Source organism: Mandrillus leucophaeus, unplaced genomic scaffold, assembly GCF_000951045.1.
Source record: "Mandrillus leucophaeus isolate KB7577 unplaced genomic scaffold, Mleu.le_1.0 Scaffold448, whole genome shotgun sequence".
Classification (NCBI taxonomy): Eukaryota; Metazoa; Chordata; class Mammalia; order Primates; family Cercopithecidae; genus Mandrillus; species Mandrillus leucophaeus.
Window position 1 is genome coordinate 2,025,270 of NW_012104787.1, and position 11,369 is coordinate 2,036,638.

Below are 11,369 nucleotides of genomic sequence, written 5' to 3' on the forward strand. Positions count from 1 at the left end.
GTTAATTGTATTTTTAGTAGAGATGGGGTTTCACCATATTGGTCAGGCTGGTCTCGAACTCCTGACCTGGTAATCCGCCCCCCTCAGCCTCAAAGTGCTAGGATTACAGGCGTGAGCCACCACCACGCCCAAGCCTGGACTAATTAACTAGGATAATTGGAGATGTTGGTGGGGTGAGGGGTGTAGTACACAGATATCTCAAATCACAATTACAACAAAACCAGTCAAAATTTAGCACACACTTATCAGCTATACACATAATCCAAAAGTGTAAAAATAATTCCAGAACAAATATTTAGAACATCACAGCAAAGTTGATAAAAGAGCCTGTTAACACTTTCCGCTCCTCAGCTAAACTCAACTGTTCAAAAAGGACAAAAGGGGCGAGACCCAGTTGTGGCTGCAAATATCCCTGAATTCCTTCCTTTCCTCTCACTTCCTCCTCCCTCTCTGTGTCCTGAATCCACAGCTACACCTATTCGCCTGGGAGATCATCCACTGTTTGCTCTCTGGAAGGAGAATTCTCAGATGCAAGGGATTCTGGAGATCTCATAAATGACAGCAGTGGAAAGGGCCTTTCCCTATCCCAGCAGCCATGTGGCATCTCCTGATTAGCAAGTGTCTGTCAACAGTAGACACACCCTCCACTGTGCAGTTTTCATTTTCTCAGAGTGCACTGTTTTTCCAAAACAGTGCACTCTTTCACTTAACTCTGTATGAACAAGAGTTGACTGCTGCATCTCCTCAAATCTAAGATCCACCAATTATTAAGATATATCATTATTTTATGTGCCACTAAGAAGGAAAACATGCTGCTAATTATAGAACTTAATGCTTTATTTTTGGTTGTGTGTGTGTGTGTGTGTGTGTGTGTGTGTGTGTGTGTTTTGAGACAGAGTCTTGCTCTGTCACCCAGGTTGGAGTGCAGTGGCACGATCCCAGCTCACTGCAATCTCCACCTTCCGGGTTCAAGCAATTCTCCTGCCTCGGCCTCCCAAGTGGGCATATACTGAGAGACCTCCTAGAGAGGCCTTTAGGAGTAGCTGGGACTACAGGTGCATGCCACCACGCCTGGGTAATTTTTGTAATTTTTAGTAGAGATGGGGTTTTGCCATGTTGGCCAGGCTGTTCTCAAACTCCTGACCTCGGGTGATCCGCCCACCTTGGCCTCCTAAATAATGCTTTCTTATGGGAATTTTCCCACACAATATCTAGCTCTTGCTCCTGTGCCATCATCCTCTGTGCATTTCTTAAAGGGCTCCACTCTAGTCTTTAGGACCTTCTTCTAAGCCTCCGACAAGTTTCATACTAGAGCTTTCTTCTTTTCTTTTTCTCTTTTTTCTTTTCTTTTCTTTTCCTTTCCTTTCTTTTCTTTGTTTCTTTCTTTTCTTTTTTCTTTTTTTTTTTTTTTTTTTGGTAGAGTTTTGCTCTTGTCGCCCAGACTGGAGTCTTGGCTCACTGCAACCTCCACCTCCCATGTTCAAGTGATTCTCCTGCCTCAGTCTCCTGAGTAGCTGGGATTACAGGCACCTGTCACCACGCCAGGCTAATTTTTATATTTTCAGTAGAGACAGGGTTTCACGACATTGGCCAGGCTGGTCTTGAACTCCTGACCTAAAGTGATCTGCCTGCCTTGGCCTCTTAAAGTGCTGGGATTATAGGCATGAGCCACCACGCCTGGCCAGGAGCTTTCCTAATCTTACTAGAAGATGTCAACAAAAGGTTTTCAGGTAATCGTAAGGAGCACATTTTAAAGAGCAATTAAATGCAACCCAGGTAATACAATCTGTACTGCTTCCTTTGCCACATTATCAAATATCCTCATTGGTCATAGGAGCTCAGGATTCCACTGTTTGGCAGTTTCAAGCCAATTATGAGCTATGGACTCATGACTCTGGTTGCACTCACCAAAAGACCATGGTGAGGATCATCAACGACAGCTTAGCTCCGACGTAGACAGCAGCCTCGACTCCGCTTCACCTACCCAGTATACTTAGAAGAACTCTAACTCTTTCTAAGGCCTTGACCTCACACTTGAAATAACAGTAAGGTTTAGAATTGAAATTAGTTTCTTTTGTATACAAATTAGTGCCTTTTTTTTTTTTTGAGACAGGGTCTCGCTGTGTTGCCCAGGCTGGAGTGCAGTGACAAGATCATAGCTCACTGTAGCCTCAACCTCCCAGGCTCAGGTGATCCTCCCACCTCAACCTCCCAAGTAGCTGAAACTATAGGCATGCACCACCACAACCGGATAATTTCTGTATTTTTTGTAGAGACAAGATCTTGCTATGTTGCCCAGGCTGTTCTCAAACTCCTAGGCTCAAGTGATTGGCCTGCCTTGACTTCCCAAAGTGCTGGGATTATAGGTGTGAGCCATTGTGCCTGGCCTGTATACATTTGATTTTCTTTTTGTTCTTTCTTTTACAAAAGATTTCATCATGAAAAAGAGGAAGCTCAAACTGAAGTGAGTTAAAAACTTCATCTCCTAGAGAAGATTGTGGCTCAGCCTGAGTTGAGGTGAGATTTGACAGTTCTTACAGATAAACCATGTGGGCTGCATGGCCACATCCTCTCCTGCCCTTTTCTCTCTTCCTTCCTTTCCCTCTTCCTTCCTCTTCTACTTACTTTACTTTCCAAGATTATTTTCTTCTTTCTCTCTCCTGGAGACTCGATGTACTGAAGATGCTGCCTATAGCAGTGGTCACCTTGGAAGCAAGGACCAGTTTTGTGGAAGACAATTTTTCCACTGACTTAAGAGTCTCATAAGGAGCACACAACCAAGAGCTATGCCTCAGTTATGGGTGAATAGTCTGGAAAAAGTGTTCTCAGTTTAGTATAGCTTTGATAACCTACTTACAAAAAAGGGATTGGAGAACCCTGCATGATGAAGAGGGTACCATTACTTTGGAAGATAGAAAATAATGGTCTGTGGGGGAATATATTGAGAGACCTCCTAGAGAAGCCTTTCCTAATACCCTAATAAGTGTCTTAAAGCCCTATATCCCAGTCATTTTTTATTATATGTATCTGTTTTCAAGTCCTGATAGTCCCTATCATCCAACATCTTGTTTGAGTTTCTTTTGGCTTGCTTACTACCTGTCTCCCCATAGAGTGTAAGCTGAATGAGGGCAGGGATCTTATTAGTCCTGTTTAGATGTATGTATTAATACAAGTGCCTGGTGCAGTGCCAAGCATATCACAGATATTGATAAAATTTGCTGAGTTAATAAATAAATGAAGCAATTTAATTATGATATTAAATTCTCTCTGTACCCATTAATTGTGTTTCCATTCCCTCAGTTTTTTATGTTTATATGCAAGTGCAATGAAGAAGAACACCAGCAAGTCTACCACGAGGATCAATGAGCAAGATGCTCTCTGCACCCCACACTCCCATGATCCAAGAGATCTTCAGAGTATGTTGGATGGAGGAGAGTATGCCCCTTTTGTATCTCCTCCCATGTTAGAGAGCAATTTTATCCAGGTAAATCATATTCAAAGCCTGAGTTAAGTTCCAATAACTTCAGTAATTTTCTCAAAGAAAACTGAAAAGGATGGTAGGAGAATTGTTTTAAATGTGCCAAGGGAATGTGTGATATTACTAAAGAGAACAATTTGGGAATTTTAAAAAACCTGAAATAATTACAGCGTTAAAGGACATTTACTTCAAATGTCCCCAAAACTCTTGTGAAGGACTTCTGTCTTAACTCTACCGTAATTGCCATTCCATCATAATCTTCCCAAAATTACATGAAGCCGTTTTTGGCATTTCCCGCCACAGGGAAACATACAGATAACTTCTTTCTTAGGCGTAGAAGACATTCTAAAGAACATCTATGACACAACTAGGGATTACAATGAATCTTAACTCTTAGTTCTGAAGGTAAAATATAATTGTCAGATGGTGTCAGGGAGAAAAGCTTCCTTCTCATAAGAATGTCCCTACATTATGAATGAAACTGCATTTCTGTGCATGTGGGAGCAACGCTAACTTTTCTCTAAACATTCAACATTAAAATGTTCTGACAAAGAAATGGTGAAATGAGTTCAATGATAGGGGTCATACCTCTAAAGTTTCTAGAAATTCCTTAACAAAGTCTTAACACTAAACACTGAGCTATTACCTCTAACTCTTAACACATTCGAGCAGCTGCTTAGCTGATTTCACAGAGGGGTGACAAGGGAAGGCAACAGACACTTCAAAAGGTAAGGAGAGGATGGCAGGAGCTCTTTTGCCACGGCTGCCAGGCCGATCTCCGAGTAGAACCAGGATGCCACTGTGTACGTGGGGGGCCTGGATGAGAAGGTTAGTGAACCTCTGCTGTGGGAACTGTTTCTCCAGGCTGGACCAGTAGTCAACACCACATGCCAAAGGATAGAGTCTGGCCAGCACCAAGGCTATGACTTTGTGAATTCTTGAGTGAGGATGATGCTGACTATGCCATTAAGATCATGAACATGATCAAACTCTATGGGAAGCCGATACAGGTGAACAAGACATCAGTTCACAACAAAAACATGGATGTAGGGACCAACATTTTCATTCGGAACCTGGACCCTGAGATTGATGATGAGAAGTCGTATCCTTTAAGTTGCACAACCCCACCTGGTTAGCATGTCTTTGGCAGTAAGTTACCAAGATTCCTGACTGAACAGGTTTAAATGAAAAAAGAAAAACAATTAGGCTGGGTACAGTGGCTCATGCTGTAATCCCAGCCCTTTGGAAGGACAAGGCAGGAGGATCGCTTGAGGCCAGGAGTTCAAGATTGGCCTGGGCAATGATACTTTCAGCACCTTTGGGGTCATCTTACAAACCCCTAAGATTATGTGGGACCCTGACACAGGCAACTCCAAAGCTTATGCCTTCATTAATTTTACTTCATTTGATGCTTTGGATGCAGCAATTGAAGCCATGAATGGGCAGTACCTCTGTAACTGCCCTATCACCATATCTTATGCCTTCAGGAAGGACTCCAAGGGTGAGCGCCATGGCTTAGCAGCTGGACGACTTCTGGCAGCTCAGAACCTGCTCTCCCAGCCTGACCGCCCTCGTCAGCTGTTTGCAGATGCACCTCCTCCACCCTCTGCCCCCAATCCTGTGGTATTATCATTGGGGTCTGGACTTCCTCCACCAGGCATGCCTCCTCTTGACTCCTTCCCACTCCCAGTGCTGCCTCCTGGAGCCCTCCCACCTGGGATACCCCCCACCATGCCCTACCACCTATGCCTCCTGGGGCTGCAGGACATGGTCCCCCATCAGCAGGAACCCCAGAGGCAGGATATCCTGATTATGGACACTCATGAGCTCACCCATTCCCACCAGGAGGGGTGCCCTATCCAGGGATGTCTCAGACGCAGCTGGCACACCATGGACCTCATGGCTTAGGACATCCCCATTCTGGACCCCCAGGCTCTGGGGAGCAGCCACCACCCCAACCACCACCTGGAATGCCTCATCCTGGACCTCCTCCAATCGGCATGCCCCCCAAGGGTCTCCATTCGGATCTACCATGGGTCACCCAGGTCCCATGCTTCCACATGGTATGCGTGGACCTCCTCCACTGATGCCCCCCTCATGTGTACACTGGCCCTGCACGACCCACACCCTATAGCTACCAGCCTCTCCCTTCACCCAGACCCACTCCCCAGCCACCAGTTGCCCCTTGAGACCTGCTTTGGAGCCCTCTCCCTCAGTAAATTCACATTTTTCTTCCTCCTGTTACATCTTCCCAATATCTTTTTGATTCCTTGGAACAATTAGAGATGCTGTAGCTCCTTGGGGCTAAGGCACTAATCCCTTTCAGCACCCCCACCCCATTCCCCTTTTTAATGTAACTTTTTCCACAGGAGGTATTTCTTTTTTATATTGGTCCTGAGTATTTTGCAAATGCACAGAGAAAATAAAACTAAACTCCTTGTTCTAAAAAAAAAAAATGGTAAGGAGACTTCATCTTCCATAAACACATTCTCTGCACTCATACTTGAGTACTAGTGTGAGCTACCCACCTCCAGTATACCACAGGCAGGAGGTGAAGCCTCCCAAAATATCTAATGTTTTAGTGATGTCCCTAGAACACGTGTAACAAGTCATAATTTGATGTACTTTACCTTCTACATCTTTCCTACTAATCATGTTTTTACTTTTCCACCTTTCATCCTGTGCCCTTTCCAAGTTAGTTAACTTTTGCACACTCTAACGAAATTACATAGTACTTGTCCAACACTGGGGGTAGTTAGCAGTCTATAGGTCAGATGTAGCCCCCTATCATAATTTGATAAGTTGTATCCTTCAAATTGCACAACCCCATCTGGTTAGCATGTCTTTGGCAGTAAGTTACCAAGATTCCTGACTGAACAGGTTTAAATGAAAAAAGAAAAACAATTAGTCTGGGTACAGTGGCTCATGCTATAATCCCAGCCCTTTGGAAGGACAAGGCAGGAGGATCGCTTGAGGCCAGGAGTTCAAGATTGGCCTGGGCAACAAGGGAGATCCCACCTCTAAAAACATTTTTAAAAATTAGCAGGGTGCAATGCTGCACACCTATATTCCTAGCTACTCGAGAGGCTAAGGAGGGAGGATTGCTTATGCCCAGGAGCTCCAGGCTGCAGTTAGCTAGGATGGCACTACTGCACTCCAGCCTGGATGACAAGACAAGACTTTGTCTCTAAAAACAAACAAATAAATATTTTTTAAAAAATTAAAAAGAAAGCAATTATCTCAAATAGAGTGAAAGAGCCCCAGGGCATCAGCTCACTCCCAGTAGAAGACTCACGTTCTCTTTTTTTGTTCTGTCACCTTCAAGCCAGTTCCCCTCAGGGCATCACATCCAAACAGGACAATGATAGCTGCCAGCAGTAGAAGATATTCATCTCATCCTGGTGGCTCTGTCTCCTGGTAGCTCTGAGAAAGGTTTTCCAGGATTGGAGGAGACCCCTCTATGTCTTGCTGGTCACATGCCACTGCTGAAACCAGTCACTGGCAAGGGGTGGAGCAGAACCACCACTACCCATTTAAGTTAATCAGGATTTAATCCCTGAGCTGGGTCATTATCCCTGAGCCATGATATTGGACAAAACCAGGATTCTGTTAATCCGGAAGAAGAGGGGCACAGTTTGGGTAGGTTATCAATAGTGTGAGCTATATCCTCTTTCTTTCAATGATGTATTTTTTAATTGAACCAGTTATCATACAGCTGAGAAACCACAGTGTAGCTCCTCTCTGCCTTCCTTCATTTCCCTGTCTGCCCATCCTCCAGTCTCTTCTTCTACCAAGTGGCAGAGATTTTATTGGCCAAGTTTCTTGGACTTTGGAGGTTTTATACATGCTCTTCCTCTGCCTGGAAACCTCTCCTCTCCACCCAGCCAGTTTATCTCCCACATGGTTCAGGTATCAGCTAGAGGTCTCTTCCTCCGGGGAGACTTTCATGACCCCATATCCAGGGGTGTGCTGGAATTGGTCGATTGGTAAGTGTTCAGGAAATTTGCAAGTCAGTTGTTAAACACAGCCTTTTTAAAAAATAAATTATAGACCAGGTGCGGTGGCTCATGCCTATAATCCCAGCACTTTGGTAGGCCGATGTGGGTGGATCACCTGAGGTCAGGAGTTTGAGATCAGCCCCATCAACATGAGGAAACCCCATCTCTCCTAAAAATACAAAAATTAGCCAGGCTTGGTGGCACGTGCCTGTAATCCCAGCTACTCAGGAGGCTGAGATAGGAGAATCACTTGAACCCGGGAGGCAGAGGTTGCAGTAAGCTGAGATCACGCCACGGCACTCCAGCCTGGGCAACAGAACAAGACTCCATCTAAAAAAAAAATTAAATTCTTAAAAATTAAATTTTATAAACTTATATCTAAAATAAAGGCAACAAATATTCAAAACTCATTGTTCCTATTCTTTTACTACATTTTACTATTGTCTATACTTCTAAGGTTATAAATATAAGAGTTTGGCAAGAGTTTGTGGAATTTATCAATTGGCTCAATGGAATTTAAACTAAAGACTAAAGAATATTGCATATTATTTGTAAATGTGTGTGCTGCTTGTCTTTTATGTCAGTAACATTTTAAACTTATGTGTAAATGTGTGTACCTTCCAAGACCTAGCTGTTACCAGAATATCACTGCCTATCTCCCCACTCTAAGCTAAGTCAAGTCCTCTGTTATGTGCTCCTGTAACATCCTGAACTTGTACTTGGTAACACTTCTTACAGTAATAATTAGTCACATACTTAAATTGTTTAATGTTTGCCTTCCCTGGTAGACCCCCATGGGTCAGAGACTGTGTATGTTCCCTGTGGTATCTCCAAGAATTAGCATGAGCAAGTGAAGGAACAAATACATCATGGTTCATTTCTCCTTTATTTCCTGCCCTCTTCCACTTCTCAGGCAAGCAAGGTTGTCAAAGCCACACATTTCATCGTATAATGCCTTTTCCTGTTTTCTGCACTCAGGTTAACAGGAGAGGTGAATCCATTTACCTTCATAACCGAGCCAACTGGGTGACCGTAGGCATCTGTTCTTCCAGTTCCACCCACAAGATCCCTAATGTGATGCTACTGGCACATCTGACACCTGGTGCCCGGAAAGATACAGAACCCCTGTTTAAAAGTCTCCTGACATCTCCTCCTGCAGAGAAACTGGTGCTCACCAGGTGAGTTACAAAGAGAAGAGGTTAAAGATCTCTCAGAATACGTGCATTACCCCTGCGGATCTGAAATTAGAAACACTGATGACAATTGCACCAAAGGAGCATCTCACTCGCATTCCCTGCTGCAAATGACAAAGAGGAGCATCCTTAAAGACGGGTGAAATAATGTATGACAGTGGATATCAAGCAGGCAGTTAATTTTTTAAAAACTAAATCTAATTAACAGGAACTGAAGACTCATAATAAACTGCCTTTCTAGAACATGCCTCCTCTTTCATAGCATCCCAGCTTCCAACAGAGTTAGCTCTGGTCTTGTCTCAGCCTCTAACTTGGTCTATGATCGTGAGCAAATTGCTTGACTTTAAGTTAACTTTGAAGGATTAATTTAAATGGAGACCTTCTCATGATAAATAGTTGACATTCTGATGTATTTTGTTTTTGAGATGGAGTCTTGCACTGTCACCCAGGCTGGAGTGCAGTGGCACGATCTTGGCTCACTACAACCTCCACCTCCCAGTTCAAGCAATTCTCCTGTCTCAGCCTCCCGAGTGGCTGGGACTACAGGTATACACCACCACGCTCAGCTAATTTTTGTATTTTTAGTAGAGACAGGGTTTCACCATATTGGTCAGGCTGGTATTGAACTGCTGACCTCAGGTGATCCACCCACCTTGGAGTCCCAAAGTGCTGGGATTACAGGTGTGAGCCACTGCACCCAGCCTATTCTGACATTTTTATACATCAGAGCCTTAGGTATATGATTAAGATGAGACGGTCCTCAGGAGCCCTTACCCAGATCTATCTGGGAGACAAGTCGGGTGTCTTGAGTCTCACTCTTCAAACTACTATAAAATATAAGAAAGAGGCTGGGCATGGTGGCTCACACCTGTAATCCCAATACTTTTGGAGGCCAAGGCAGGTGAATTGCTTGAGCCCAGGCATTCAAGACCAGCCTGGGCAACGTGGTGAAACCTTGTCTCTACAAAAAAATACAAAAATTAGCCAGGCGTTGGTGGTACATACCTGTTGTGCCAGCTACTTGGGAGGATGAGGTGGGAGTATCACTTAGGCACAGGATGTCAAGGCTCCAGTAAGCCATGATCACACCACAACTACACTCCAGCCTGGGCAACAGAGTGAGACCTTATCTCAAAACAAACCAACAAACAAACAAACAACTATATATATAAGAAAGGCCTTTTTATAAGCCTCCAATCAGGTTTCCAGATGATGTTACTGTGTGCTTGTTTGCAGGTTTCTCCCTCTGCAGTTTGTGACTCTTTCTGTGCATGACGCAGAGAACATGCGCCTAAAAGTAAAGCTGGTGAGTGGTCGAGCCTACTACTTACAGCTCTGCACTTCTGCATGTAAACAGGACACCTTGTTTTCTCAATGGGTGGCCCTCATCTCCCTCTTGAATCAGGAGAAAGCCAAAGTTTCCAAAGTGTCAGAGGTTTCAAGTCTCTCAGGAATTACGAATAGCACAGACGTCACAGGCTCCACGGATGTGATGGATATCACAGCATTCACAGCCATCCTGACCCCGTACATGTACGCAGGTAGAGGCCCTGAACATGTCAGGGACAGCATAGATTTCTCAGAATTCACAGACATCACCGACATCACAGATGTCACAGACCTTCCAGAAAATGAGGTCCCAGAGGTCCCGGATATAAGAATTGTTACAGAAGTCATAGAAGTCAGAGAAGCCACAGAAGTCACAGACAACTCTGATATTACAAACTGCTCGGGAGTCACAGTGGTGTTTGAAAACAATGACTTAATCAGGGCCAGGCAAGAGGAGAAGGTACGTGTCACTGAAGGCTTTCATGTTTTAATAACTGAGAACTAGAGTGATTACCAAGATCACACTTCTTGGTTAGCTGACATTGATTATCAAAATGCTATGGAACCTACCTACTCTGAGTAACCCAATTTTAATAGTGAGATTCGATCTCTGAACCCTGGTGTAAAGGAGTTGTAAGATGTCTCCTGAAATAGGCAGTGACAACCGTTAACATAAATCTTAGCCCAGCATCCAAAATAGAAAGAACCTTGGAATCAGAATCAGAACCAAGTTAGACTCTCAACCTGCAGCATATTACTTGTGTGACTTCGCCCAAGTCACATAATCCACATGAGCCTCAGTTTCCTCACTTCTAAAATGAGGATATTAATACAATGTAAGGGTTATTTTCTGGTTTAAAAATATATAGCAGTACCCAGTACCTTGAAGGATGGGATGAAATTTCTATGGGTAAACATGAGGATGGAAATAGGATAATAAAAAACAAAACAAAATGAATGGCTTTAGAAAAGGCCAGAGAGTGGAAAAACACAGAGTCATGTCCAAAAATGTTTCATTCAGTTGGGCTAGAGGATAATATATATGGAGAATAGTAGAAAATAGGACTGGGAAGTTGCTTAAAAACCTTGAGAGCCAAATTTAAAGTGAGAACTCTTTGGGCAAACCTTAGTGACCACAGTCTCCTGTGTAAGGGAATGAAGGAGCTGTGTTTTTAAAAGATTAATCTAATGGCAGGATGGATTATAGGTAAAGAGATCTGTTTGAAGACTACTGTTGAAAAACTTCCTCTAGGTCCACAATAGAAAAAAGGCCGGTGCAGTGGCTCACACCTGTAATCTCGGCACTTTGGGAGGCCAAGACAGGTGGATTGCTTGAGCTTGGGAGTTCAAGACCAGCCTAGGAAACATGGC

The 11,369-nt window shown here is 43.8% G+C and overlaps 1 protein-coding gene across 1 annotated transcript in view; it reads left to right on the forward strand.

Annotated features, from left to right (window-relative positions):
- FAM71D (family with sequence similarity 71, member D) overlaps positions 1-11,369 on the forward strand; it is a 40,637-nt gene that overhangs the window by 4,546 nt on the left and 24,722 nt on the right. The window contains exons 3-6 of the mRNA XM_011994240.1: positions 2,431-2,517; positions 3,301-3,484; positions 8,455-8,654; positions 9,906-10,458. Of these exons, the coding sequence (XP_011849630.1) occupies positions 3,326-3,484; positions 8,455-8,654; positions 9,906-10,458 (912 nt within the window). The 5' untranslated portion in view covers positions 2,431-2,517; positions 3,301-3,325. The remainder of the gene's footprint in view (positions 1-2,430; positions 2,518-3,300; positions 3,485-8,454; positions 8,655-9,905; positions 10,459-11,369) is intronic.